General features: G+C 44.7%; 1 protein-coding gene across 1 annotated transcript; it reads left to right on the top strand.

Annotated features, from left to right (window-relative positions):
- Positions 1–83: 83 nt before the first annotated feature.
- CDC25A (cell division cycle 25A) lies at positions 84–25,623 on the top strand (the record flags this gene model as incomplete). The annotated part of the gene is made up of 15 exons (XM_082664209.1): positions 84–253; positions 1,263–1,336; positions 2,830–2,872; positions 3,352–3,388; positions 3,892–3,993; positions 6,262–6,381; positions 9,486–9,620; positions 10,133–10,207; positions 13,359–13,532; positions 18,347–18,445; positions 20,586–20,648; positions 20,736–20,834; positions 21,544–21,674; positions 23,372–23,483; positions 23,694–25,623. 15 exons carry the CDS (start codon positions 84–86, stop codon positions 23,832–23,834), a joined length of 1,575 nt encoding a protein of 524 aa, XP_082520335.1. The 3' UTR covers positions 23,835–25,623.
- Between the last annotated feature and the right edge of the window lie 979 nt (positions 25,624–26,602).

Below are 26,602 nucleotides of genomic sequence, written 5' to 3'. Positions count from 1 at the left end.
CGAGGCCAGTGCCGGCGGGGCGGGGCGGGCGCGGCAGAGGCGGAGGAAGAGGGAGCAGAATCCCTGGGAGGCAGGGCGCCGCCATGGAACTGGGCCCGGAGCCCCCGCACCGCCGCCGCCTGCTCTTCGCCTGCAGCCCCCCTCCCGCACCGCAGCCCGTCGTGAAGGCGCTGTTCAGCACGCCAGCCGCCGGGGGCCTGTCGCCTGTCACCAGCCTGACGGTCACCATGGACCAGCTGCAAGGACTGGGCAGGTGAGGAGGGACCGAAGAGCGGTGCCTCAGGCCGCTGGCCTCCCAGACGGCTTTCGGGTAGATCGGGCCGGGAAACCGGCCGGGAGAAGAGCGAGACCTGCCTGTCCGCCGCTTGGGGGCGGCCCCACCGGCGGGGGCCCGCCATGTGCACCCGCCCCCCCCCCAGGCCGAATGTTGGGCGGGAGAGGCCGTTCGGACCCTCTAGGGCCGCTCTCAGCCCCGAGCCGGGCCCGGTAGGGGGTGGGTCTGCCCCGACTCCCCACCTTCGCCACCCCTTTCGGATTGCCCTGTGCTCTTCTGTCCCTATTCCAGGAAGCTCTTTGAAATCTCCCTCCACGCGGGAAGAGCAGGCCCTCCTAGGCGCTCACTTCCACCCTTTGCTGAGCCACCTCGTAGGAGCTTAGTATCCTGTGAGCTTTGTTTCCTTTTCAGCAAAGGGACGTGGCATTTTCTTTCCTGGCGTTTGCAAAATCGTCGCAATCCCTCGCCCCGTGCACCTTCCTGATGTCCACCCCGATGCTTTCCTAAGACCAGGTCTTTTTATTCAACTTTCCATGCCACAAATTTCCCTGCTGTTTTCCTTATTGCAAAAAATGCATCCCACCGTTTTTCTGGTGAAACTGCTTTCTCTTCAATCTTGGACGTCACATTTTCTAAATAAGCACATGTCTTTTCCAATCTCTGAAAAGCAGGAACTGGTCCTATTCACCCCTGCTCCTAGCTCAGTACCTAGAACACATGCTCTCATTTCAGGAAATACTCCAATAGTCTTCTTTGTCGTCCTGTCCTATAGTGTGACCCAGACCATGCTAACCCACTCTTTTCTCATCTCCTTTTATGCTCAAGTGCTAACTGGGTGTTCTGGGTGGCCAAGTGTTCTGTGGTGTGGTCTGAAAGTAATGATGGTTGATGGCAGCATGGCAACTTGCCATGTCATGGCCTGTCTCCTGTATGTAACCTTTTAATTATGTCCTAGAGCTATAGAGAGTGTTACTTTTCTTGGTTTCAGTGAGTATGAACAGCCCCTGGAGGTGAGGAATAGCTGTCTGCAGAGAATGGGCTCCTCCGAATCAACTGATTCAGGTATTCTTTTAGTCTTAAACATTTTTATCATGTGTCTGCCGTGTGGGAAGCAATACTTGGAATTTGCTGAAATGTGCGCTTTCACCTAGAAACTTAGTTTGGTGAGTTGAGATAGTAAACAGAAAAGTCCGGCATTGAGTTACAAACACCCTTAACAACAGTACAAAGGAGCCCCTGTGGCAGTTTATGAAGAGAAGAAACGTGTCAAGTGGCCACAGGGAGGTGGTTTGTGCTTGGTGTTGAGGATGAGTAATAGTGTGAAATTAACCATACCACTCTACGTGGCATTCAGGAAATCTTATTGGTTAAAATGCTGAGTAAATTATTGGATATATAATGAAATTATTTCAGTGAGCCTGCTATGGAGAAACTGTGCCAGTGCATTTTATTGTAATCCATAAGTTCATGTTACTGCAAGGTATATTTGCACAGATGCTTTAGGTTAGGGAACTGCAAGAGCAAAAGTCTTAAAATGTAGGCTTCTTAAGAACCAGGGATAGGATTGTGGCAGTTTGGCAAGGGAGAATGTCAGGAGCAGTAACACCTAACTTCCTGTACGATTATTTAGACATCGTGGAGGAAAGGTGTGCGCTAGGCAGGCCCTGGTGGCTCTGGGCCATGCTGAGCAGTGTCTCCTCTATTCTGCTGCCGTTGGTGAGTTGAGCACCTCACTTTATGTTATTTTGTTGAAGGCAATAAATACTTGCCTTGCTTGTCAGAGAACATAATTGTATTTTCCAACCCGCTGAGTTGTGCATATGATCTGACAGGATATAAGATATTTGAAACCAAAACTATTCCAGAAAACAGGTACCTATTCTTTCCGTGGTTGGAACTCACAGAAAGTTAGCCTGGGTAACCTCTATCTGAATAACGAAGCAATCATGAGGTTTGGTTTAGGAACTTTTTTCTATTTTGATTGAAGTATAGTTGATTTACAATGTTGTGTTAGTTTCTGGTGTACAGCAAAGTGATTTAGTTATACATATATATAGTTCTTTTTCATTATAGGTTATTACAAGATACTGAATATATATCGTTCCCTGTGCTATACAGTAGGACCTTGGTGTTTATCTATTTTATATGTAGTAGTTTGTATCTGCTAATCCTAAACTCCTAATTTATCCCCTCCACCTCCTCTCCCCCTTTGGTAACATAAATTTGTTTTCTACATCTGTGAGTCTGTTTCTGTTTTGTAAATAAGTCACGAGGTTTGGTTTAATTCACTCTCCTCAAATCCTGTTTTCCATGATGCTATTTGCAAGTAGGAAAGGATGAGTAGATATACTATGAAAATATTCAGACTTTTACAAAAGTTTTGGCAATCATGGAGACTCAACTTCAATTCTGTCAAAAGTCCAAGCCATGAGCCTTTGTTGATGGCCTTAAAGAAACAGTACTAGTAGTTTTATTTATTTATTTCAATGACAAAGTGGTGCATCATGTATTAAATCCTGAGAGGTGTTTTGTTTGTTTGTTTGAATTTCCCACAGGCTTCTGTCTGGATTCTCCTGGGCCCTTGGATAGTAAAGAAAAGTACGTATTCACTGCTTTTAAATATTTGTGTTTAGAAAAACTTTATTTATTTTTTTGTGGTACGCGGGCCTCTCACTGTTGTGGCCTCTCCCGTTGCGGAGCACAGGCTCTGGACGCTCAGGCCCAGCGGCCATGGCTCACAGGCCCAACCACTCCGTGGCATGTGGGATCCTCCCGGACCGGGGCCCGAACCCGTGTCCCCTGCATCGGCAGGCAGCCTCTCAACCACTGTGCCACCAGAGAAGCCCTAGAACGTGTATATTTTAAGAGAAGACCTGGGCTTGCTTTTTTCACTAGAAGCCCAGCGGTGGAGATGCTTATGAGAACAGGACAGCTTCAGAAATCTATTTTTCCATCTTGCCTAAAATGGGAATGTTTGACTCTCCCCTCACCCCACCAAACTATAGGTTTGCATCTGCTAATATGTATACCTCTTTACTTGCTTTATTCTCATTATTTACTTTCTGATTTCATTACAGCCTTGAAAATCCCATGAGGAGAATAAATTCTCTGCCTGTAAGTTAGTTCCCTTGTTTATTTTGAGCCAATACCTATTATCTGCCCCTTAGCTACCAGTATAACCTTGATAGTAGACCTTAATTTATACAGACTGCTTTTCCTTACTTTGTCTCATAAACATTCAAAACACTCTACCTAAAGCAACTTCAATAATGGCTACTTCTTGAGGGCTTTTTCTTCCATCTCTAACTATTAGAGTTTTATCCAACCAGGAAGGGGGTTCTTTTTATGTAAGTGATGTTATTTTGGGGTTGATTTGGTACCTAAGTCCTTGCTGAGAGGGCTGTAGACGTTGTGAAGTTAGGTGTAAATCCATGTAGTGGGAACTTCTATCTTGTGTTCTCAAGGTGGAGCCCTAGGCACATTTACTGGTTACCCACTGCAGTGTATGAGGGGCTAGGTCTCCCCAACCCACCACCACCATATGTTTTTTTCTTTTAGAACTGAGTTTCCATTGAATTTTCATTTATGTACCCTAATTCCTCTTTTCACTTTAATAGCAGAAGCTCTTGGGGTGTAGCCCAGCTCTGAAGAGGAGCCATTCTGATTCTCTTGACCATGATGTCTTTCAGCTAATTGACCAGGATGAGAACAAGGAAAACGTGAGTGTGGCGTTAATCTACTCACCTGGGGGCACAGGTCAAACCCACAAGTGTTCATGGCTTATGGAGAAGTAGCTGGGCTGGCTGCTTCCTGGGAGACTAAACCTTCACCAAAGTCATGATGGTCTTTGTAGTCAGAAAAACTTAGATTTGAATCCTACTGCTTGCTGGCTGTGACCTTGGCTTTTTTTTAGCCTTCTTTGTTTCTTTGTGAAATAGGAGTAACAGTCCCTTGTAGGATTATTGTAGGAATTAAATAAGGATAATGTAGATAAAGCATTTCAAATGGTTCCTGGCAGGTAGGAGTTGCTCAGAAGGTAGCTCTGAGTAGGAATTATATCCATGAACACTTTATCTGGAAGGGTCTGGCCAGGCCTTCCTTGCCTCTTTGTGCTGACCCTGGGATGAGTTAGAAGTTTAGGGAAATGCTTCTTGACAGTATTTGAAAGAACAGAGCCAACAAGTCCCAGGGGATCTCAGAGTAACTGAAATGGTAGCTTAGAAGGTGAGTTGGGGTGGTGCAGCCAAAAGTCCAAGAACGTCCTGGCCTGGCTTTTCTCACACCTGGCGGGGCCCCTTGCACAGAGTAGGCACCAAAAGAGTTCAGTGAATCAGCTCAGCTTTCCCAGTCTTCTTTCTCACTGTATTTCCATATCTATTTATTTCCATATCATACTTCTTATAATCTTCCAGACTTAATACTTCCAGAACCTACTGCTTCCATGAACTCTCCCAGTGATTCCTTTGGCAACTTGCAAGATGTCCTGAGGGAGATACAGAAATGAGTTCCTGCCTTGAGTGCTTAGAACACTACGTCTCCCTCTGTGTAGTACATTTAACCAAACAGTCTAATGCTATTGTACTCATGCCTGGTCTCTCTCCCCACAACCCCAGGTTGGCTTCTCCCAGGGTTGCCTGCTTAGAGCTTCATTCTGGAGGGGAAACAGCATAGGTTAAAGAGCTCTTGCTCTGGAGTTGTCCAGTCGGGTTATGAAGCCAGATCTTCGGCACATCACTTAACCTATGGGCCTAGTTTCCTCATCTCTAAAGTGGGGATGATCGGATGGATAAATGAGCTAATGCACTGAAAGCACTGTATGGGCATGTAAATACTCTGTGATGTTAGCTGTGCTTAACAAGTTCTTCAGTGGATATTTTAGGGTAGGGGAATTATTAGTGCTATTAAACTTTAAGTAAATGAAATCATACAGTATGTATTCTATCACTTCTGGCTTTCACTCAACATTATGTGAGATTCATCCAAGTGGTTGAATAAACCAGAACAGTTTTTGGTTTTTTTTTTCTCGTTTTATTGAGAAATAATTGACATTTATCACTGTAAAGTTAAGGCATACAGTATGATGGCTTGATTTACATGTATTGTGAAATGATTACCACAGTAGGTTCAACTAACATCCATCTTCTCATATAGATACAATAAAAGGAAAAGAAAGGAAAAGGGGAAACTTTTCTCCTTGTGATGAGGACTCCTAGGATTTACTCTCTTATCATCCAGAAGTGTTAGCTATAGTCATTATGTTGTCGTTAGTTTTTTTCCCCATTGCTTTTAGTATGGAAAGCAGTAACTTTTAAGTGTTTTCCACTTAATTATCTCCTATTGGTAGGAAGAAGATGGAAAATATAAAGCCCTCTTTTAAGTTTAGACTGAAAAGTTTTTATTCCTATTCAATTATATTGAAATGAAATTGCTTTCGATTTTAGAAAGTTTTTTTTATTTGCGATACGCGGGCCTCTCACTGTTGTGGCTTCTCCCGTTGCGGAGCAACAGGCTCCGGACGCGCAGGCTCAGCGGCCATGGCTCACGGGCGCAGCCGCTCCGCGGCATGTGGGATCTTCCCGGCCCGGGGCATGAACCTGTGTCCCCCGCATCGGCAGGCAGACTCTCAACCACTGTGCCACCAGGGAAGCCCTAGAAAGTTTTTTTTTTTAATTGAAGTATAGTTGATAGACAGTTGTTGATTTAGTTTTTAACTTACAGTGTTTTGTGTACCTGGCAGATACTCATGTGTTTATTAGGAAATAAAGTGTTTGTGGTAAGAGAAAAAAGTGCTGTATTAGAAGTTAGCTTTTGACAGAATCTTTGAAATTCTTAATTACACAGATCCAGTATTGGAATTAGATCAGAAATGGGTTTGGAGGCAGGTGATCAATACCCACTCCCTTGCTTGTTTCCTGAAGCTATAGCTGAGACCCTAGAGCTGGTTTTCATAGACAGTGGATGATGTCTCAATTTATACCGTCTTGCAGGAAGCCTTTGAGTTTAAGAAGCCAGTAAGACCTGCATCTCGAGGTTGCCTGCATGCTCATGGACTGCAGGAGGGTAAAGATCTCTTCACACAGAGGCAGAACTCTGCCCCAGCTCGGATGGTACGTGCTCTGGCTTTCATAGTCCTGGGAGTTTCTAATGGGAAGAGATGAAAGCACCCTCTTTAACCTAGAGTTGAAGCAGTAGCTCTTGCTGTCTTTACCTTGACTTTGTTTTTTGAAACTAGACTCACATTTTTCGTGTTTCTGCTGTGTCTGGAGAGCAGACAGGCAGAAGCAGAAGTGAGAGGTGATATGTTTGAAATATTGGACTTGAGCAAGGAATATTTGACCTTGTCAATTATGGGAATTCTGCAGGCGTCCTGGGTCATTCTTCTGAATGTATGTATGGTGGGATTGTATGTCTTACTTCAAACTTGTCTTTTACGATGCGTCCTGAATGCTGAGAGGTACTTCCCAGAATGATTTTGTTTGAAGAGAGCACTTGTCTTCTTCCAAACTTGGTTTATTAAGAACTATTATGTATACCAGTGAACCCATTGCCTATCAGGCTACTTGACAGTATTTGGGGCCACTTGTCCCACAGTTATTTACTTGCCAGAGACTGTCATTACTTCCTAATTTCCTACTGATGATCTGACAGATAGCTATGGACTAGAGAGGCCCAGCTTGAGCAAAATGACCACATTTGGTTTCCAGGTTTTCCTGGGAACTTGCATCTGAAAATACAGCTTTCCAGTCTGGCTTAAGGTCTGAGGTTCAGGTTCAGCTAGTATCACTACTCTGTCTAGCATTTGCACAAAGCAATTTATGTTCTCCTGTCTTTAATCTTCATAAGCCTGTGAAGTAGCTGGAATTACCCCACTTTACAGATTGGGAAAGTATGGTCAGGGAGGTTGGGTGATTTGCCAAAGGACACAGATAAATGAAGACCAGAATTAAACAGTCTGCTGATTCCCAAGTACACAGTAACCCTCTGAGAGCTGGGTATCCAAAACTAAATATCTCTAGTGTACACCTGAAGAACACAGCACCAGGGTTTCCTGTAATCACTTGGCCATCCCTAATTGTAGGTGCTGAGGGTACAAACTGAAAGAAAGCCAGTGCTAAGCGCAATGGTTTGGCTTTTGATCATGTCAGAGGGTATTTCTTTCTTCTTTCTTTTAAAAATATTTATTTATTCATTTGGCTGCATTGGGTCTTAGTTGAGGCGGGTAGTATCTTTGTTGTGGCATGTGGGATCTTTTGTTGCGGTACATGGGGCTTCTCTCTAGTTGTGGCGTGCGGGCTCAGTATTTGCAGCGCACAGACTCTCTAGTTGTGGCACGTGGGCTCTCTAGTTGTGGTAAACGGGCTCCAGAGTGTGCGAGCTCAGTAGTTGTAGCACGCGAGCTCTCTAGTTATGGCACGCGGGCTCTAGAGCGTACGGGGTTAGTTGCCCTGTGGCATGTGGGATCTTAGTTCCCGGACCAGGGATTGGGCCTGAGTCCCCTGCATTAGAAGGCGGATTCTTAACCACTGGACCACCAGGGAAGTCCCAGAGGGTAGTTCTTTTGTATCCTTGCTTTTAGTCTTTAAGCACCATCTATATTTCCTCATAATGGCTCCTTGGTGCAGGAATCATGGAGGAAGAATTAGGTCCTGTCCAGAGATTGTCATTTTCTATAGCATATCTGCACCTGGGAACGCCAGAAGCTGGGTTACAGAAATTGGTATTATACCATAGGGTGAGCCTTCAGTGGGTGCTGCCCCATGATAGAGTTACCTGCTCCTAGGCTCTGCTGGCTGAAAAACTGGCAGTGTGCCCAGGGTGTGCTCAGGTACACTTGTGGAGGATGAGAGGCAACCCAGAACTTGTTTTATATTGTGAAGCAAAGCTAGTGCCTGAACCAGAGTAGGCCAACTGCAGAGAGGACCCCTAGGTGAGGTATCTACTCAGAAAACCAGAGGGCTGCTTGAGGATTAATGCATTCATACCCCAAAGAGATTCGTTGCTATGGGAGAGAAAAAAATCTTATCTCTGAACTTTTTTCCTGGCTTTGGGAAGTGCCTGGAAAAGAAATAATTCATTATCATCAATGTTTTTATTAGCAGTGTTTATCTCTAGATGGTAGATTTTTGAGTGGTTTTTATAAATTTTCTATACTAAATATATATTCATTTTATAATGGGGGTTTTACCTGAAAAACAAGATAGTGTTGCTTAATGAGATATACTCTATATTTTGACTCCAGGAATGGTCTCTCTTAGGGAGAGTATAGTGGGGAGAAAAGCTTGGGCTTTGTGGTCAAACAGGTGAGCTGTGTGACCTTGGTAACCTCTCTTAAGCATTGGTTTCCTGATTCGTTAAATAAAAAGAACAGGATTAACTACCCTTAGTGTATTGTGAGGCTTAAATGGGATTATACATAAAAGGTTATATCCTAGTGTCTGGCACAAGTAATTCCTCAGTTAAAAGTGAGCAACTGTCATTTAAATTCCAGTTCCAAGTCTAGGATGGACTTTCTTTGTTGCGGCATGCGGGATCTTTCGTTGCAGCTCGCAGGCTTCTCTCTAGTTGCAGCACATGGGCTCCAGAGCACGTGGGCTCTGTAGTTGGCGACACGTGGGCTCTCTAGTTGTGGCGTTCTGGCTTAGTTGCCCCATGGCATGTGGGATCTTAGTTCCCCAACCAGGGATCGAACCTGTGTCCCCTGCATTGGAAGGTGGATTCTTAACCACTGGACCACCAGAGAAGTCCCTAGGATGGACTTTCTAGAACTTTCTTGACTTTATATCCCTCTGTCAGAACTGGAGTTACAGAAGCATTCTCTAGTCCATTCTGTGGTTTCCATAGAGACTTGGTATCTTCTCACCCTTCCTCATTTTAGCAGATTATCACTTTGTCACAACCCCCATGCTGATCCCTGTTCACCAATTATGATCCTCAGAAAAAACAAACCTTGCCCTTCACAAGAGGCTAGCCCCAGATCTCACTGTAAGGTGAATTGCTCCTGGGGAGTGTTCTTTGTGAAGGCTACTTGGCCTGACTCTACTCAGAACTGTGTGTGGACATCAATTCATTTATAATCTTAGGTTTCATTTTCCTTTGATTAGAGCTGCTAAAACTTCTTACAAAAAATATGTTTTCCTCATAAAAACTAGTGACCCATCCAAGGAAGTCAAAGCTAATTATTTATTAACAAGCCATGAATTCTGTCTTGTAGCTTTCCTCAAATGAAAGAGATGGCAGTGAACCAGGGCATTTCACTCCTTTTTTTATGCCCCACTCCCCTGTGACTGCCACTTTGTCTGATGAGGATGATGGCTTCATGGATCTTCTCGATGGAGAGAATCTGAAGGTACTATGTGTGTGTGTTTTCCCATCCATTTTACTGACTACCCTGGAGAGAAGTCATCTGAAAAGGAACAGTGATCCCCCAACTGGCGGATATTTTTATTCATTTGTTGGGAATTTATTGAGACTCTGCTTCTAGCCTGATTAAATCCTATGGAGGAGTTCAAAAGAAGACACTGATGTGATTCTTCTTACCCTGAAGGAGCTGACAATCCATTTTTCTGGCAAGAGATATGAATCAGGAACAGTGGAAGAATAGCTGCCACGTGGCGTAAAGCTGAGGAGAACAGGGTGCCTCCTCACGGTCCCTCAGGGGCATACCTTTAGCTATGCTCAGATAACGGGACTGTTAAGTGTTACTCTTTTCTGACCTTAAAATGTTGGGGACGGGGAAGGGGGTGAACATTAGAATGCTTCCTATCCAGGTCTTTCTGGTATTCTGCAGGAAGAATTCTAAAGCATTTAAATTAATGTTGTCTCTGCTGGACCTTTGTGACGCAGTTTTTCTTTGTTTAGAATGATGAAGAGACCCCGTCCTGCATGGCAAGCCTCTGGACAGCTCCCCTTGTCATGAGAAGAACTACAAACTTGGTAAGTCCCAGTGTGTCTAGAGGGAGCCACAGGAATCAAAATTGTTTCTTTTGAGATTCTGTGGTTGGGTCTATGGGCCTTTCCCTTGACTGGTCGCTAGTGTTTCCTGGTGTTAATGCACACTGTTTTTTCAAGTTTGTTTGGAGTTGTTTTTGTTTTTGTTTTTGTCCTCATTGGAGTGTGAGGAAGTCTGGGTAATATAAAATGCATGCAGTTCTTGTTTTTATAATTTCTAGTTCATCTCAACTGTTCTTGGTCAGTTAATGTCTTTTCTATACAACTCTGACCTCTCTATTAACTTCTTTAAGATCACTGGATAGTGCTGGAAAATATCTGCTAAACTGAATTTAAGAGACTCAGTTATTCTCAAACTCTGTCAGATTTGGTATCAGCTTAGATTTTAACTGACAGCTTCGTGGGTGAGCAGTTTGTATCTGACAAGGAATTTGATCTCAGGCAGCAGGAATAGAAAGACTTCTGCTACAGGTACCATCTGTACCCACCCAGCCGATGGCTCTGTAGCAGATAGCGCTATCCTTCCTTAGGAGTGTTGACTGGAGAACCCTGGCCCAGAACAGAAAAAGGAGATGTTAGCCCTGCCCTGTTCTGATGGGGAAGGAGAGGACACACTGGACTACCGTTTTGTTTTACTTTCCACAGCTGAGAGAATGTGGAGAGACTGGAGCACATTCAGAGAACACCCAGTAGAAGGAGGAGACTCAGACTGTGATAGATATTATGGACTGGTTGAATAAGTTGGGACAGAAAGGCTTCATTTGAAGAGGAATTAATTAGTCTTTTTTTTTTTTGGCCTCGCTGCACGGCTCGCAAGATCTTAGTTCCCCAACCAGGGATTGAAAGCGCCGAATCCTAACCACTAGACTGCCAGGGAATTCCCTGAAAAAACCTTCTCAATCTGAAGCCTTTAGTCTGAAGACTGTTTACTTTTTTGTTGTTGTTTGTTTATTACTTTTTTATATCATTCTCATTTATTTACATTCCTTAGCATCAGCACACTTGGCAAACAACAGTAACTCACAAAATCTCTCTCTCTCTCTCTGTCTCTGTCTCTCTCTCTCTCTATCTACATATATATATATATATATTTTTTTTTTTTTAAATACCCACCTATCTATATAGACTGTAGGCTTCTGTTTCCATCAGGGACACTTTCAAACAGTCAGACGCAAGGCTGTGCCTGTACAGGAACATATCCTCATTTATGCAAACACCTAGGGAAAGTGAGATAGTATCACAATACAAATACAGTTACACACCCTTAGGTATACATATAAATTGATAAGTATATGTGTGTGTATATATATATATTTTTTGTGTGTGTGTGTGGTACGCGGGCCTCTCACTGTTGTGGCCTTTTCCGTCACGGAGCACAGGCTCCGGACGTGCAGGCTCAGCGGCCATGGCTCACAGGCCCAGCTGCTCTGCGTCATGTGGGATCTTCCCGGACCGGGGCACGAACCCGTGTCCCCTGCATCGGCAGGCGGACTCTCAACCACTGTGCCACCAGGGAAGCCCTGATAAGTATATTTTTAAGTATCAGTGTCCCTGAACTATAAATATGGAACAAATGAACTACAGTCTTGAAGCCACTTACACATTATAGTAGATTAATGTGCAAAGCTCTGAGGGAATAGGCTACCCCAGTACAAATGTTATGATGAAATGTACTAGGTCCTTTTGAAAGACAAAATTATATACAGTGTGAGAATGCTTAGGAAATGGCTATCAGTTTTATAAGTTGGATTTAAAAATCATGAATAGTATGTGTGGGCCCTTCACAGTGGGGGGTTTCCTTTCACAAACATAGTAGACTCACAATTGCCAGGGGCTGAGTTGGCACTGAGGTTTCTGCCCTTGAGGAGCTTACAGTTCCTCTGAGATCCTATTGAAAGCAGTAAGCCCTCTTCCCAAAAATGCTTCCAGCTCTCTTAGGTAAAAAACAACAACAAGACAAAACTGACCTTGCTTTTCTGAACAACATACTGTTAAAATAAACTTCAGAAAAATAAGGGGAAAATCCTTGGTCTCTAGGAGAGCCAGTGTGGGAGTGACACACTTGCTGGGTGACTATCAGGAACATTTCAAAGAAGAGGCAACACTGAAATTTTAGTATCAGCTTGAAAGGGAGTGGTTTACAGGGTATGAAAGGGCATTCAGCACAGAAGGAAAAGCCCTGCCAAGGAACACTGAGTTGTGAACGGGCTGAGATGAGTTTAGAGAGCTGAAGTCAGACTGTCTTTACCCCTAGTCAGGTGGGCTGCCCTCAGACTCTGAGAAATTAGTCTTTAAAAGATCAAGTACTATAGCACATCTTCGTGTATTTCCTTTGGCTTTGTAAGTCTTGAGTTAAAATGCTCTGGTACAGGGATTCCCTGGTTGCGCAGTGGTTGAGAGTCCACCTGCCGATGCAGGGGACACGGGTTCGTGCCCTGGTCTGGGAAGATCCCACATGCCGCGGAGCGGCTGGGCCCATGAGCCATGGCCGCTGAGCCTGCGTGTCCGGAGCCTGTGCTCCGCAACGGGAGATGCCAAAACAGTGAGAGGCCTGCGTACCACAAAAAAAAAAAAAAAAGCTTTGGTACAATCCAGAAAGAAAACAAACAAGTAGAGAGAAGGACTTTTGAACACAGTTTTGAAGGCACCCCTGCCCCCTGCAAACTTAGACTCAACTCTATTTTACCACCTTAACTGGCTCTGATTTATAGTATAATCCAGCTACCGCACACCCTTCTGGATTAAGGTGGGCTGTTAAAGCCTGTTCAAGCTGTTCCAGCAAAGTGCAAGTAATAAACTAGAAGGGAAGAGGAAGCCAAAAATGTGTCCCTGGCTGGAAGGTAACAGTTATTTGACGCTTAGGACCCTGTGCAGACAGTAGGCTTTTGAGGGCATGGATAGTCTTCCTCATTTCCATATAATGTCAGCTTTAGAACATGTTCATTGAACACCAGGGACTTGGTGTCTACAATGTGCCAGGGACTAGATAAATGGACAGTGTCTGTTTCCTAATTTAGGATGGATCAATCTTAAACCATCCCAGGAAGTCCTTGATCTATTCTCTTTACCATTCAAGTGAGTGTATGTTAATGAAATACATTAAATGGGTCTCTTTCCCCCCCCCACCCCCACCAAGGGCAATCGTTGCAAGCTGTTTGACTCCCCTTCCACGTGTAGCTCCACCATCCCGTCAACGTTGAAAAGACCAGACCGATCGCAAGAGGAGTCCCCACGTGGAAATAGGAAGCGGAGGAAGAGCGTGGCTGGGGCCAGTCCCGAAGAGGCAGCTAGTCCAAAGAAGCCCCAGGAGGTTAGTTATGCAGGTTCTTTTTTGCTCAAGGACTGTGATATTGTATCTTTCAGTTCTAAAATGTCCATTTGATTCTTTTTCTTTGCTGAGACTTGCTGTTCTTGTTTCTCATTTGTTTCAATCATGTTCATAATTGCCTGTTGAAGCATTTTTATAATGGCTACTTTAAAATCCTTGTCAGGCAATTCCAACGTCTGTTTCTGGTGTGGCTTTCTGTTGATTATTGTTTCCTATTCAAGCTGAGATTTTCCTGGTTCTTGGTATGACAAGTGATTTTTCAGTTATATCTATATTCTTTGGATATTATGAGGCTATGTAACTCTTCTGTTTTAGCAGTCAGTCCTCTGGTACTGCAGGAAGGTGGGGATGGAAGTTCAGGTTCCCTTGATATGCCACCTAGGGTGGGGCAAGCCTCATGTTTGCTGGGCAGGATTGGGAGTTCAGGCTCCCTTCTAGGCCTCCGCAGACACCATCCCAGTGGAGTAGAGATTGGGACACTTAAGTACAGCTGGGCAGGGGTGGAAGTCTAAGCTCCCTACTTGTTGGGCCATGGAGTAGGGCCATAAATTTTTTTCCTTGATGTTAGTTTTAATTTTTCTTGTGTCCTGTTCTATGTAGATATATAAATTTCCCACTACTTTAGGTTTGTCTCACAACTTTGATTGTAGTGTTTTTCATTGTCAATTAGTTCTAGGTATTTTAGTTCTTTTATTTCCTTGTGATGAGAACTCTTAGGATTTATTCTCAACAACTTTCATATATACCATACAGCAGGCTTAACTGTAGTCATCATGTTGTACATTACATCCCTGGTACTTATTTATATTATAACTGGAAGTTTGTACGTTTTGACCACCTTCATCCAATCCCCCTCCCCCACTGCCTGCCTCTGGTAACCACAAATCTGATCTCTTTTTCTATGAGTTTGGTTTTTGTTTTGGTGGTTGTGGTGATGGTTTGTATTGTGTTTTTTAAGTTTTTTCATTCCCCATATAAGTGATGTCATATAGTTATTTGTCTTTCTCTGTCTGACTTATTTCAGTTTCACTTGGCATAATGCCCTCAAGGTCCATCCATGTTGTCGCAAATGGCAGGATTGCCTTCTTTTTGTATGGCTGAGTAATAATCCATTGTGTGTGTGTGTGTGTGTGTGTGTGTGTGTGTATCACAACTTTGTTATCCATTCATCCGTCAATGAACACTTAGGTTATTTCCATTTCTTGAATATTATAAAGAATGCTGCTCTAAACATGGGGGTGCAGATATCTCTTTGACATAGTGTTTTCGTTTCCTTCTAATATATTCCCAGATGTGGAATTGTTGGCTCCTAGTTAGTTCTGTTTTTGATTTTTTTTTTTTCTTTTTTGTCTGCTTGCTGCACTGCACGGCAGGTGGGCTGTTAGTTCCTTGACCAGGGATCAAACCCATGCCCCCTGCATTGGAAGCGCAGATTCTTAACCACTAGACCTCCAGGGAAGTCCCTATTTTCAATTTTTTTGAGGAACGTCCATACTGTTTCCCATAGTGGCCATCCCACTTTACATTCCCACCAATATTGTACAAAGGTTCCCTTTTCTTCACATCTTTGCCAACATTTGTTTCTTGTTTTTGTTGTTGTTGTTGTTGTTTGTTTTTGGCATCACCATGGGGACTGCGGGATCTTAGTTCCCGACAAGGGATTGAACCCGGACCCCCAAAGTGAAAGTGTGGAGTCCTAACCACTGGACCGCCAGGGAGTTCCCTCTTTTTTTTTTCATTTTTATTTATTTACTTATGGCTCCGTTGGGTCTTTGTTGATGCGCGCAGGCTTTCTCTAGTTGCGTCGAGTGGGGGCTACTCTTCATTGTGGTGCTCGGGCTTCTCATTGCGGTAACTTCTCTTGTTGCAGAGCACAGGCTCTAGGCCCACAGGCTTCAGTAGTTGTGGCTTTCAGGCTCTAGAGCGCAGGCTTAGTAGTTGTGGCACATGGGCTTAGTTGCTCTGCGGCATGTGTGTTCTTCCCGGACCAGGGTTCGAACCCATGTACCCTGCACTGGCAGGCGGATTCTTAACCACTGCACCACCAGGGAAGTCCCCATCTTTTCTTTTCGATGATAGCCATTCTTATAGTCATGAAGTGATATCTCATTGTACAACAGTTTGATTTTCATTTCCCTAAACGATTAGTGATATTGATAATCTTTTCATGTACCTGTTGACCATTTGTGTATCTTTAGGGAAATGTCTATTCAGGTCCTTTGCCTACTTTTTAAAACCAGATTATTTTAAAGATGCAGACGTAGAGAATGGACTTGAGGACACGGGGAGGGGAAGGATAAGCTGGGATGTAGTGAGAGAGAAGCATTGACATATATACACTACCAAATGTAAAATAGATAGCTAGTGGGAAGCAGCTGTATAGCCCAGGGAGATCAGCTCGGTGCTTTGTGATCGCCTGGAGGGGTGGGATAGGGAGGGTAGGAGGGAGATGCAAGAGGGAGGGGATATGGGGATATATGTATACCTATAGCTGATTCACTTCGTTGTACAGCAGAAACTAACACAACATTATAAAGCAATTACACTCCAATAAAGATGTTAAAAAAAAGATTGTTTTTTCGCTATTAAGTTGTATGGATTCCTTATATATTTTGGATATTAACCCCTTATCAGATAATATATTTTGCAAATATTTTTTCCAATTCTATAGGTTGTCTTTGCATTTTGTTGATTTCTTTTAATGGGCAGAAGCTTTTTAGTGTGATGTAGTCTCAATTATTTTTTATTTTGTTGCTTGTGCCTTAGGGGTCAAATCTAAAAAAGTCATTGCCAAGACTCATGTCAAGGAGCTTTTTTCCTGTGTTTTCTTCTAGGAGTTTTATGGTTTCCTGTCTCACATTTAAGTCTTTAAGCCATTTCAAGTTATTTTTTGTGAGTAGTGTAAGATAGGGGTCTAATTTCATTCTTTCACATGTTTATATTCCGTTTTTCCAGCATGATTTATTATAGAGAAGACTGATCTTCTCTTCATTGAGCATTCTTGGCTCCCTTGTCAAATACTAGTTGATGGTATTTATACAATTTATTTTGTAAACATGCACTTTAACTTTTCTTGTGGACTTGCTGGGTCCTAGGCTAGGCATGTGTTTAGCTTTAGCAGACACTGCCATATAGCTTTCCAAAGTGGTTGTCCAGTCAGCCCTCCGTATCTGGGGGCTCCGCATCCATGGATTTAACCAACTTTGCAATGCATTCTTTTTTTTTTTTTTTTTTTGTGGTATGCAGGCCTCTCACCGTTGTGGCCTCTCCCGTTGCGGAGCACAGGCCCCGGACGCGCAGGCCCAGCGGCCGTGGCTCACGGTCCTAGCCGCTCCGCGGCATGTGGGATCTTCCCGGACCGGGGCACGAACCCGTGTCCCCTGCATCGGCAGGCGGACTCTCAACCACTGCGCCACCAGGGAAGCCCCTGCAATGCATTCTTACTGAGCACTAGCTGTACTACGTGTCATTTTATATGAGCATCCTTGGGTGTCCTGAAACCAATCTCACAGATACCGAGGGTTGGCTGTACTCAGAACAGTGTGTGAGAGTTCCAGTTCTTCCACATCCTTACCAGTAGTATCCGGTGTTGTTCATCTCTTTAACTTTAGCCATTCTGGTGAGTGTGTAGTATCTGATTTTAACTTGCATTTCCCTGATAGTTATTTTTCTTGGTCTTAGATTTTCTTCTCTATTACTCAGCCAAGTTTCTAGCTCATATTTCTATTGGGTTGTCTCTTATTTGTGGGAATGCTTTATATATTCAGAGATGAATCTTTTATTGAGATGGATGCATATCTGCCCACTCTGGCTTGCCTGTTCTTACCTAATCTTGTTGTTTTGATGAACAGAATTTCTTGATTTTTTTTTAAACATGTTTTAATTTATCAGTCTTTTTATGTTTTGTGTTTTTTGTGTACTGCTTAAGAAATCCTGCGACTTCCCTGGTGGTCCAGTGGCTAGGACTCCACGTTCCCAATGCGGGGGGCCCAGGTTCAATCCTTGGTCAGGCAGCTAGATCCCACATGCCGCAGCCAAGAGTTTGCATGCCACAACTAAGACCTGGTGCAGCCAAATAAATAATATAAAATACACTAAGTGTATAAAAGAAATCCTTACTTCCCCACGATTAGCCCTTTTGATGTGTCCTTTGAAATATGAGTGCTTCCTTGCTACTAATGACAAAGTGTTCCAGGTTTATCTTGTACATTTCTTGTCCCAGCCTGGAGTCAATCAAAAAGCTCTGGTTTCTTTTAGTGGAAAATACAGTTGACCCTTGAACAACATGGGTTTGAACTGTAAGGTCCCCTTATACGCAGATTTTTTTCAATAAATACATACTGTGGTACTGCATGATCTGTGGTTGGTTGAATTCGGGGATGTGAGATGGTGGCCCTAAACCCCGTGTTGTTCAGGGGTCAGCTGTATTATTTAGAGAGCACACTGACCTAAGGGCTACTTACTGCAACCCTGGAGCTTCTCAGTGGGTAGAACTAAGAAATACTTTTTTTAGACTTAGCCCTAATTTTAATCCTTCTTTTTTTTTAAAAAAAAAAAAAAAAAAGGAAGTTTCAGAGCAGTTCAGTTAGAATTGAATTCAGTTCAAATAACAGTATACCTAGTCAGTAACCCATATTCTTTTTTTCACTCTAGATTCAGTCAAATAAGAAAGGTATCTTTTTGCTAAATATGGATGTTAACATTTCAGTCTCTTCTTCCTGACACATTCCAGGTGAATGTTTTCATAAGTTCTGTTCAGAAGCCTGGCCTCATTCTCCACCTTTGATTTGTTACAGATTCTACATCAGTCTTTATGCCTGGTATCTTCCCCAAAAGGGACCATTGAGAATATTTTGGATAATGACCCAAGGGACCTTATAGGAGACTTCTCCAAGGTAATTGCACGCAGAACTGCTCTGTGATGCAGGATTGGCAGGGGGTACCTAAAATGCCCCCCTCAGCCTTCCTCCCTCCCTGAAGTGGTTCCTGGGGTTCCCCCCACCCCACCCGACCCCGCCAAGGGGACGCAGTTTGAAGTTTGTTTTAAGATAAGGAAACACATTCATGATCAGGTGTATCTCAGTCTCTGTGGGACTATAGACCTTACTGATGCTGGTCAGAGGTTTCAAGTAGGGAGCCACCCACCAGCCGCCTTGACACCAACCCAAAGACCAGGCTCTCTGGGAACTGTGTTTGTGATTATAAAAGCAGTACTGCAGAAAAGTGTAAAGAAGCAGAAATAAACCTCTAGCCTCACTGTATATAAGTCTGTATATCAAAAGGTCCTCTTAGAATGTCCAGGATTGAGACTAAATTTCTCCATTGTCCAGAGGAGCATGGCCCTAGAGGGAAAAGGCCCTCAGGGAGGTCCAGAGGATGGTCTGCTGATGGCCTCATACAGGTTGGCTGCCTTTGAGCTGTGGTGAAATGTGACACATTCCTGTGTCAGTAGTAGCTTGTTTAGCCACATATGACTTGAAGGTCCCCAGACCAGTCTTTTATGTATTAATGTAGCTAACATTTATGGAAACACTTATCATGTGTAAGGCAAAGATTCCAAAATGAGACACAGTTCCTTCCCTCAAAACACTTAACATACGGTCAGTAAGACATCATGCCACATAGACATATACCACATGTATCACATGGTAGATTGAAGTAAACATCAGTGCAGTGAAAGCAGCAGACTAAGAAATAAAAGGGTTGGGCTTCCCTGGTGGCGCAGTGGTTGAGAGTCCGCCTGCCGATGCAGGGGACACGGGTTCGTGCCCCGGTCCGGGAAGATCCCACATGCCGCGGAGCGGCTGGGCCCGTGAGCCATGGCCGCTGAGCCTGCACGTCCGGAGTCTGTGCTCCGCAATGGGAGAGGCCACAACAGGGAGAGGCCTGCGTACCACAAAAATAACTAACTAACTAACTAACTAACTAACTAAATAAATAAGAAATAAAAGGGTTGTCTCAGTCTCAGCTAGGCGATTGGGGAAGGTTTGGATCTGGGCTAGATATTTCAACCAGGTGGGAGAAATAAGTGGATTAAAAATAGAAGACAACAGGGAGGGGGAAGGGTAAACTGGGACGAAGTGAGACAGTGGCATAGACTTATATATACTACCAAATGTAAAATAGATAGCTGGTGAGAAGCAGCTGCATAGCACAGGGAGATCAGCTTGGTGCTTTGTGACCACCTAGAGGGGTGGGATAGGGAGGGTGGGAGGGAGACGCAAGAGGGAGGGGATATGGGGATATATGTATACGTATAGCTGATTCACTTTGTTATACAGCAGAAATTAACACACCATTGTAAGGCAATTATACTCCAATAAAGATGTTAAAAAATAAATAAAATTTTTAAAAAATAGAAGACAGTTCTAGTCTGAAGGGAAGAGCAAGCCAAGACCTGGGTGTGGTGTATCCTTGCTGGTAGAAGCTTGCACCTGAATTGAAGCTGTGGTTGGTTGTGTTTGTCATAATGACCCCACACATGGCCACGGGATTGGGTGAGCACTTGACTCGGCCAGTCCGCCCTAGTGAGTAATTACTGATGTGCCCGTCCTTCTCCCTCAAGGCTGGGCCCAGCCTCACTCATTCCACCTCCAATGTCTAGCACCATGCTGGACATAGCAGGTGCTCAGTAAACAGTGAAGTCATTCCTCTCTGTGTCCTTTATGTGCTGCACACAGTCTGGCTGCTGAGGTGAGGGTTCCTAACAAAAGCGGGAGAAAAAGGAAATCACCTGAGGTTTCTGTATTCAAGTCTGGCTTACTTGCTGGCTAACCTTGGACAAGGTACCTAGCTTTGACATATGGGAATGGGGATAATGTGCCTTATAAGTCTGTGTGAAAATTCAATGTCAGGATATTAATGAAGTGGCTAGACAAGTAACCAACATATTCTATTAGATTAATGTTTGTTTGTTTTTTTTTCAAGCTGACTCTTACCAGGAAGGCAAGCAATATAAAAATGTTGCATTTTTAAGCTTTTGGATTTGCTAAGTATTTCTCTCTCTCTCTCTCTTTCTCTCTCTTTTTTTGTAAGTGTTACCTCTTTCATACAGTTGCTGGAAAGCATCAGGATTTAAAATACATCTCTCCAGAAATTGTAAGTCATCCTTTTGGAACCTGCCACACATGGAATCTACGTGTTCCTGGCAGCCAGAGTTGATTCTCCTTGGCTCTCTCTCCACAGATAGCGTCTGTTTTGAGTGGCAAGTTTGCCAACCTCATTAAAGAGTTTGTTATCATTGACTGCCGATACCCATATGAATATGAGGGAGGCCACATCAAGGTATGGATTCCTGAGGCTTGTGGGCGAGCCCTGCTGTTGTGGGAGGCATAGCAGGAGCCCTGGACAGCATCTGTGATTTTTTTTTTTAAAGGCGGAGGTGACACCTGGCTGCTCATTATAATGCTCACATGCTGGTTATAAGAATTGTAAAAAGAAGCAGTGGGCGTGAAAGGCATTTGACTCCTGGTGCACTGAAAGAATGTTCCCTGGTCTGCACTAATCTCTACCACACTGTACGGCAACTGCTTCCTGTTCTGTCCCTCACACCATCACCATCACCATCACCATCACCATGAGGGACATTTCTAAATGGTACCCACTGACTTCTAAGCCATGCCTGGACATGAAGCCATGAGGAGAAGCCAGTCTCTGGCAACATGTCCCAGTCTGTGCCAAGCCTAATGATACCTCTTACATTTATAGTTGCCTGGTTAGTTGGGTGTTGGAACATACTTTCCCAGGAAGAAAGTAATTGGTTGTGCCCTTTTAATCTTTTAACCAATAATATAGTGTTGAAATACGGTAAGGAGGTACTTTAAATACAGTGTTAGTGTTTGCCACTGTCGTGGCCGTGAAAGTCCCGGGCATTCACAAATACCACTCATACAGTGCACACAGTCATAACAGAATTTGAGGTGCCCATTTGAAGACCAGTCTCGAAGAATCATTACTGCGAGTGTGAAACATGAGTCTCTTGGTGCCTTCACAGGGTGCAGTGAACTTGCACATGGAAGAGGAGGTTGAAGACTTCTTACTCAAGAAGCCCATCGTACCTACAGATGGCAAGCGTGTCATCGTGGTGTTCCACTGCGAGTTTTCTTCTGAGCGAGGCCCTCGCATGTGAGTGGGCTCCAGGGCATGGCCCCCATGGTGCTTTTGTGGGACCGCCTGTTGCACATCGAATGTCATTTCCATGCCTTAGCCTACACACATGGTGTGAAAATACCTAGTTTTGTAAAAGTATCAATTCACGTGTAACAGGTATTCTCTCAAATCCTTACCTGTTTTGCAGTCAGTTGATTTCATGAACAGCTTCCTGGAGTGTAGTTTATAGGCTGCCCTAACAGTTTCACAGTAGTCGTCGTGGAGGGCTTTCTGGCTTCCCCAGTCCAGCCTGTGACACAGGTGTTCCCTGTGCAACATCCCCCGAGGATCTGGCCTCTGCTTCATCACCCTCACTCCTGAGTTAGTCCTGGCTACTGCTGGGCATGGCCTACTGTCCAGCCTTCCTTTATATTGAATTAAACTCTGGCTCTTCCAGTTTCCCCCACTGTCCTTATTTCTACCTATGGGGCTACTGTTCTCAGGTGACATCCTTCAGGTACAGTGTGGTTGCTCCTTATGCAAATGCCAGAAGAGTGTCATATCCTCTCTGCAAAACTTGATGTGATGCTCTTGAACACTTGTCAAATCCACGTTTGCAAAGGAGTGGATTATGTTACCTTCACGTTATTGCCATGTTAGAGTTTAAAAGAAATGCCCCTGCCCCCCCATCCCCACCCCTTATTAATAAGAACTTCTGTTAGGACTTTGGTGACTAAGGAAGGCCCTGTTATAATTTACTACAAAGATAAGTTTTATACCAAAATAAATGAAAGTATAATTACAATAAAATAACATCACTTCAGATTTAAAATAATACTCTGATGCTCTAACAACATCTTTCCACACTCTCACTAATGGTGACAGGACTGGTTCTGAAAATGTGGTCAGAAGTGAGTGGTGGTATTAAAAAGCTAGGGGGAGGGCCAAACAGCTGCCCATCTGTGCTAGTTCCCTTCAGAAAGGACTGCCAGCCTGGACGTGTCAGGGGCTATTGAGGCAATGAAGTTACAGCAGTGAGCAAACAGGACTGACCTGCCGCAGGGGAGGTCCCAGTGGAGAGACGGAAGATGGTTGTGACAAATGATGAGCAAACAGGGACAGAGGTGGCAGGGAGCAGTGCAGCTTCACTAGGAGGTTCCAAGAGAGACTTTTCTCATGGGACTGGGTTCAAGTTCTTGTGCCACCTTTTTATTTGGAACCATTTCATGCTCAGAAAGAGTGCATGCTTCCCCTGATTTCATCGACTGGTGATATTTTGCTGCATTTGCACACACATAACTACAGGAGTATACAGTACACTACACAATAGTCCATTTTAGTACAGGATGCAAGTAGGTGCCCTGAGACAGGAGCAAAGCTCAGAAGGAAGTAAGGGAGAGACACTGGTCGTGGAGGGTGGAGAATGCAGAGGGAAGCTGGCTGGGAAGCTGTCACCGAAGATTAGGTGCTGGTGGTGGCAGGGAAGATGCTGGGCAGAGATCAGTTGCTAGGGCTGTTTAACTTGAAAATTTGGGAAGAGACCATCTACCTGCCAATACGAGGCAGTGGCACTGGCTCTGAACACTATTCCTGAAGATAACAGGTGGCCAGGAAATCACAAGTCAACACTGATTGTTTCCAAGAATGAAGGTAAAGTTGGGGAGATGTGTGTAAGGAACACTGCTTTCACTGTGTAGAGCTAACCATGCTTTGGCTTTCCTTCCCCTTTATAGGTGCCGATATGTGAGAGAGAGAGATCGGCTTGGTAACGAGTACCCCAAACTCCATTACCCGGAGCTATATGTCCTGAAGGGCGGATATAAGGAGTTCTTCCTGAAATGCCAGGTAAGATGGACTCTCTGGAGGGCGGGGGCCGCCCCTGCACCCAGATGTCTGGTGGTCATGGGTGTTTCTTGCCAGGGGTCTGGGGATTTGCCCCGCACACAGAAGGGCCCTAGAACCTGCTGAGCAGAGCCTTGCAGCCCCCGGCAGGGAGGACGCAGGAGTGTGCTTATGAAGCAGGTGTGCCCTGACTTCGTCCTGTCTTCCCGCCAGTCTCACTGCGAGCCCCCCAGTTACCGGCCCATGCACCATGAGGACTTTAAAGAAGACCTGAAGAAGTTCCGCACCAAGAGCCGGACCTGGGCCGGGGAAAAGAGCAAGAGAGAGATGTATAGCCGTCTGAAGAAGCTCTGAGGGTCTCAGTGCCAGACAGCAACAGCCTGAGCCTCCCTCCCTACCCCCCTCCCCTCTTTGCTACAGAGAAACTGGAGCAAAGGGGCCAGCCATGTGACATTTGGAGAGAAGGCCTGAGGCTTCCATGTCTTAAACCTACCTCCCACTCTCCCAGGGTTGGAGCCCAGAGCATCCTGCTGGCTCTTCTGTCCCTGTAAGTTGTCCTCCTTCTGCAACAGGACGGTCTGCCAAGGCTGTCACGTGCCACAGCACAGTTCCAAGCACCAAGTCAAGATGTTCTGACTCCTCATCCCCCACAGCTGGATGAGCCGCCTAGGCCTCGTTGGGCAATGGCCTTCTCTCCTGAGGGGGGAGGGGTAGGAGAGTCCGAGTGGAGAGAAGACTCACAAATGCTGCTGGCCAAATACCAAAGACGGCCTGCAAAGGAAAGGTCTTTGTGGGATAACCCATATCATTAATTTATTCAACTTCATCAGTCACTTTCTTTTCTTTCTTTTTTTGTAATCAACTCCTGGAGACTTTTATTTAACTGCTTTAAGTTACAATACTGCCATCCTAGGTGGGGTTTTATCATCCCAGGGACTACCTCTGCCTTTAATTTTTAAAAAAAAAGAAAAAGGGAGGGGGAAGAAGGACATGAGTTGTGGGACAGAGAACTAGGCACTCTGTCACCCCCAGGAGGTGCTGCAGTACTGGGGCTGCTGCTATTAATATACAGCCAAGGACTGAGATACTGGTGGGAGCAGGCCCCAGACTCAGGCTTGGCTACAGGACATAAGCTAAACCTCCCAGACCTACCTCGAAGGCCCCTGAGATCTACTGGGGTGACCCTGCTCGCTGTGATGTTGCTTGTCTAGGAGTCACGGTCAGGAAAGCACTTGAGGCAGCTTCCATTGGGCCACCCCCAGGTCAGTGTTGGAACATGGTAGAGCAGGTATCCCAGTGTAGGCAGGCAGGGATGGGGGGCTCTGCCAGATAAGGGAAGGGAGTATATATTGAGTGTCTTTCTTCTATTACTCTGATACTCTTTGATTGCTTCTATTTTAATTTTTTAAAAATAGTCATTCTATGAGTCAAGGAGTATCAAATCAGTGTTGGCTGGGCCACCCAAGGTTGGGGAGAGGGGCTGGAAGCCCTGGGCATTAGAAGGGAGTGGGTGCTGGCAGAGATGACTATAGAATGTGTTTCTCAGGAGGCGGCGTGGTGGATTTTGCAGGTAAAACTTTGAGTTTATCATGTTTTAATTTGAGGGACAGGGAGAGATGGATCATCACCAGTTGCCCCTCATCTCATCCCACAGAAGTAGGGGTCTCAAAGGAACACCTCCCAAGGAGCTGGGGCTGAGTTGATTGATTCTAGACAGGCCTGTTTGGTTCCTGCTCATCCCCACCCTTAGGCGCTGGCTTCCTCACCATCTTTGCTCCATTGGGGTATAGCGAAGTTTTTCTTATATAGCAGATTCAGTCTCCCCTCTTGCCCTGGCTTCCTGTTCTGCAGGCAGGGAGAGAATCAGTGATACTGGAGATGACTGGTTGCTGTGTTATGGGTTTGAGTTGCATTTGACTATAAAACAATCTTGTTAGAAAAAGTATGTGGGGAGGAGGGGAGCAGGGGGAGAAGGCCTCTTCCCCCACACACATTGAGACACATCTTAATTAGTCTGTAATCTTGTTTGTAGGGATTCTGTTGGTTGAATGCCTGAAAAGGGAGGTGGGATGGCCTTCAGAATGTACCAGCTTAGTAACATTGGTAACCAACTGTTGCAGGCTCTGAAAATAAAAACAATCTTGAACCCATGCTCTCTGCCTACTTCATAATGTATTTAAAGGGAATTGTGAGTCCCTTTAAAAGTTCTGGGACCACACTTGACTAAAACCAGAGGCTGGGGCAGCGACATTTCCTTAAGAGGCCAAGGAGCTGTCATGTGGCCTGGCGTCAGGGATGGCCAGATGATCTTCCGTTATTACTCTGAGTCCAAAAACAAACTTGTGATTCAGGTTGATTTACAAGATGCAATAGGGGAATGAAAAGCCTGCCTGAACCTCTGACATTCTCTTACAAGATGTATTAATTCATAGGATTGAGCAACATACCAAAGGAGGGACCACTGTAAAGGAGATAGGAGTTTCAGTTGTGTTCTGAAGGAGCCAGAGAGGATACTGCAGAAGGAAATCAGGCAGATGGTGAGTCATGGGCCCACATGCAACCAGAGAAACTTGGACCTGTAATACTGGGGGCTATTGCCAGAATGGATACCAGCTGGAACAAAAGTGTATTACAAAATAGAGTGGTGCCGAGATAGCAAGTAATATGTGTTCTCTTTTGGTGGTGGGCTGTACCACGTGGCTTGTGCGATCTTAGTTTCCCGACCAGGGATGGAACACAGGCCCTCAGCAGTGAAAGTGCGAATTCCTAACCACTGGACACCAGGGAATTCCCTCAAGCTTCATTTAGACATAGTCCCCTTCTGATTTGCCTCTATAGTAGAGGCATTATTCCAGCCTTTAAAAAAAAATTATGAGACAATGTGTGAAGAAAGGAAGTCCCCTGTGATACCAACCTCCAGTGAGTGTTACTGTTAACGTGCTCATAAAGATTAGGAGGGGAGAGCACTATCTCCTTCATCTCCCCACTTCCTCTCCCAGATGGTTTATTAACCCTTCCAAAGAGACACTGCATGTCTAAGCACAGCCACCCTACTCTCCATTCAACTTTTGTCACACCATTTTTTTAAACAGTATATATATTTAGGTATATATACATGTACA

Source organism: Grampus griseus, assembly GCF_964374135.1.
Source record: "Grampus griseus genome assembly, chromosome: 10".
In the NCBI taxonomy this organism is placed as follows: domain Eukaryota; kingdom Metazoa; phylum Chordata; class Mammalia; order Artiodactyla; family Delphinidae; genus Grampus; species Grampus griseus.
This window is presented reverse-complemented; position numbering and strand designations above follow the sequence as displayed.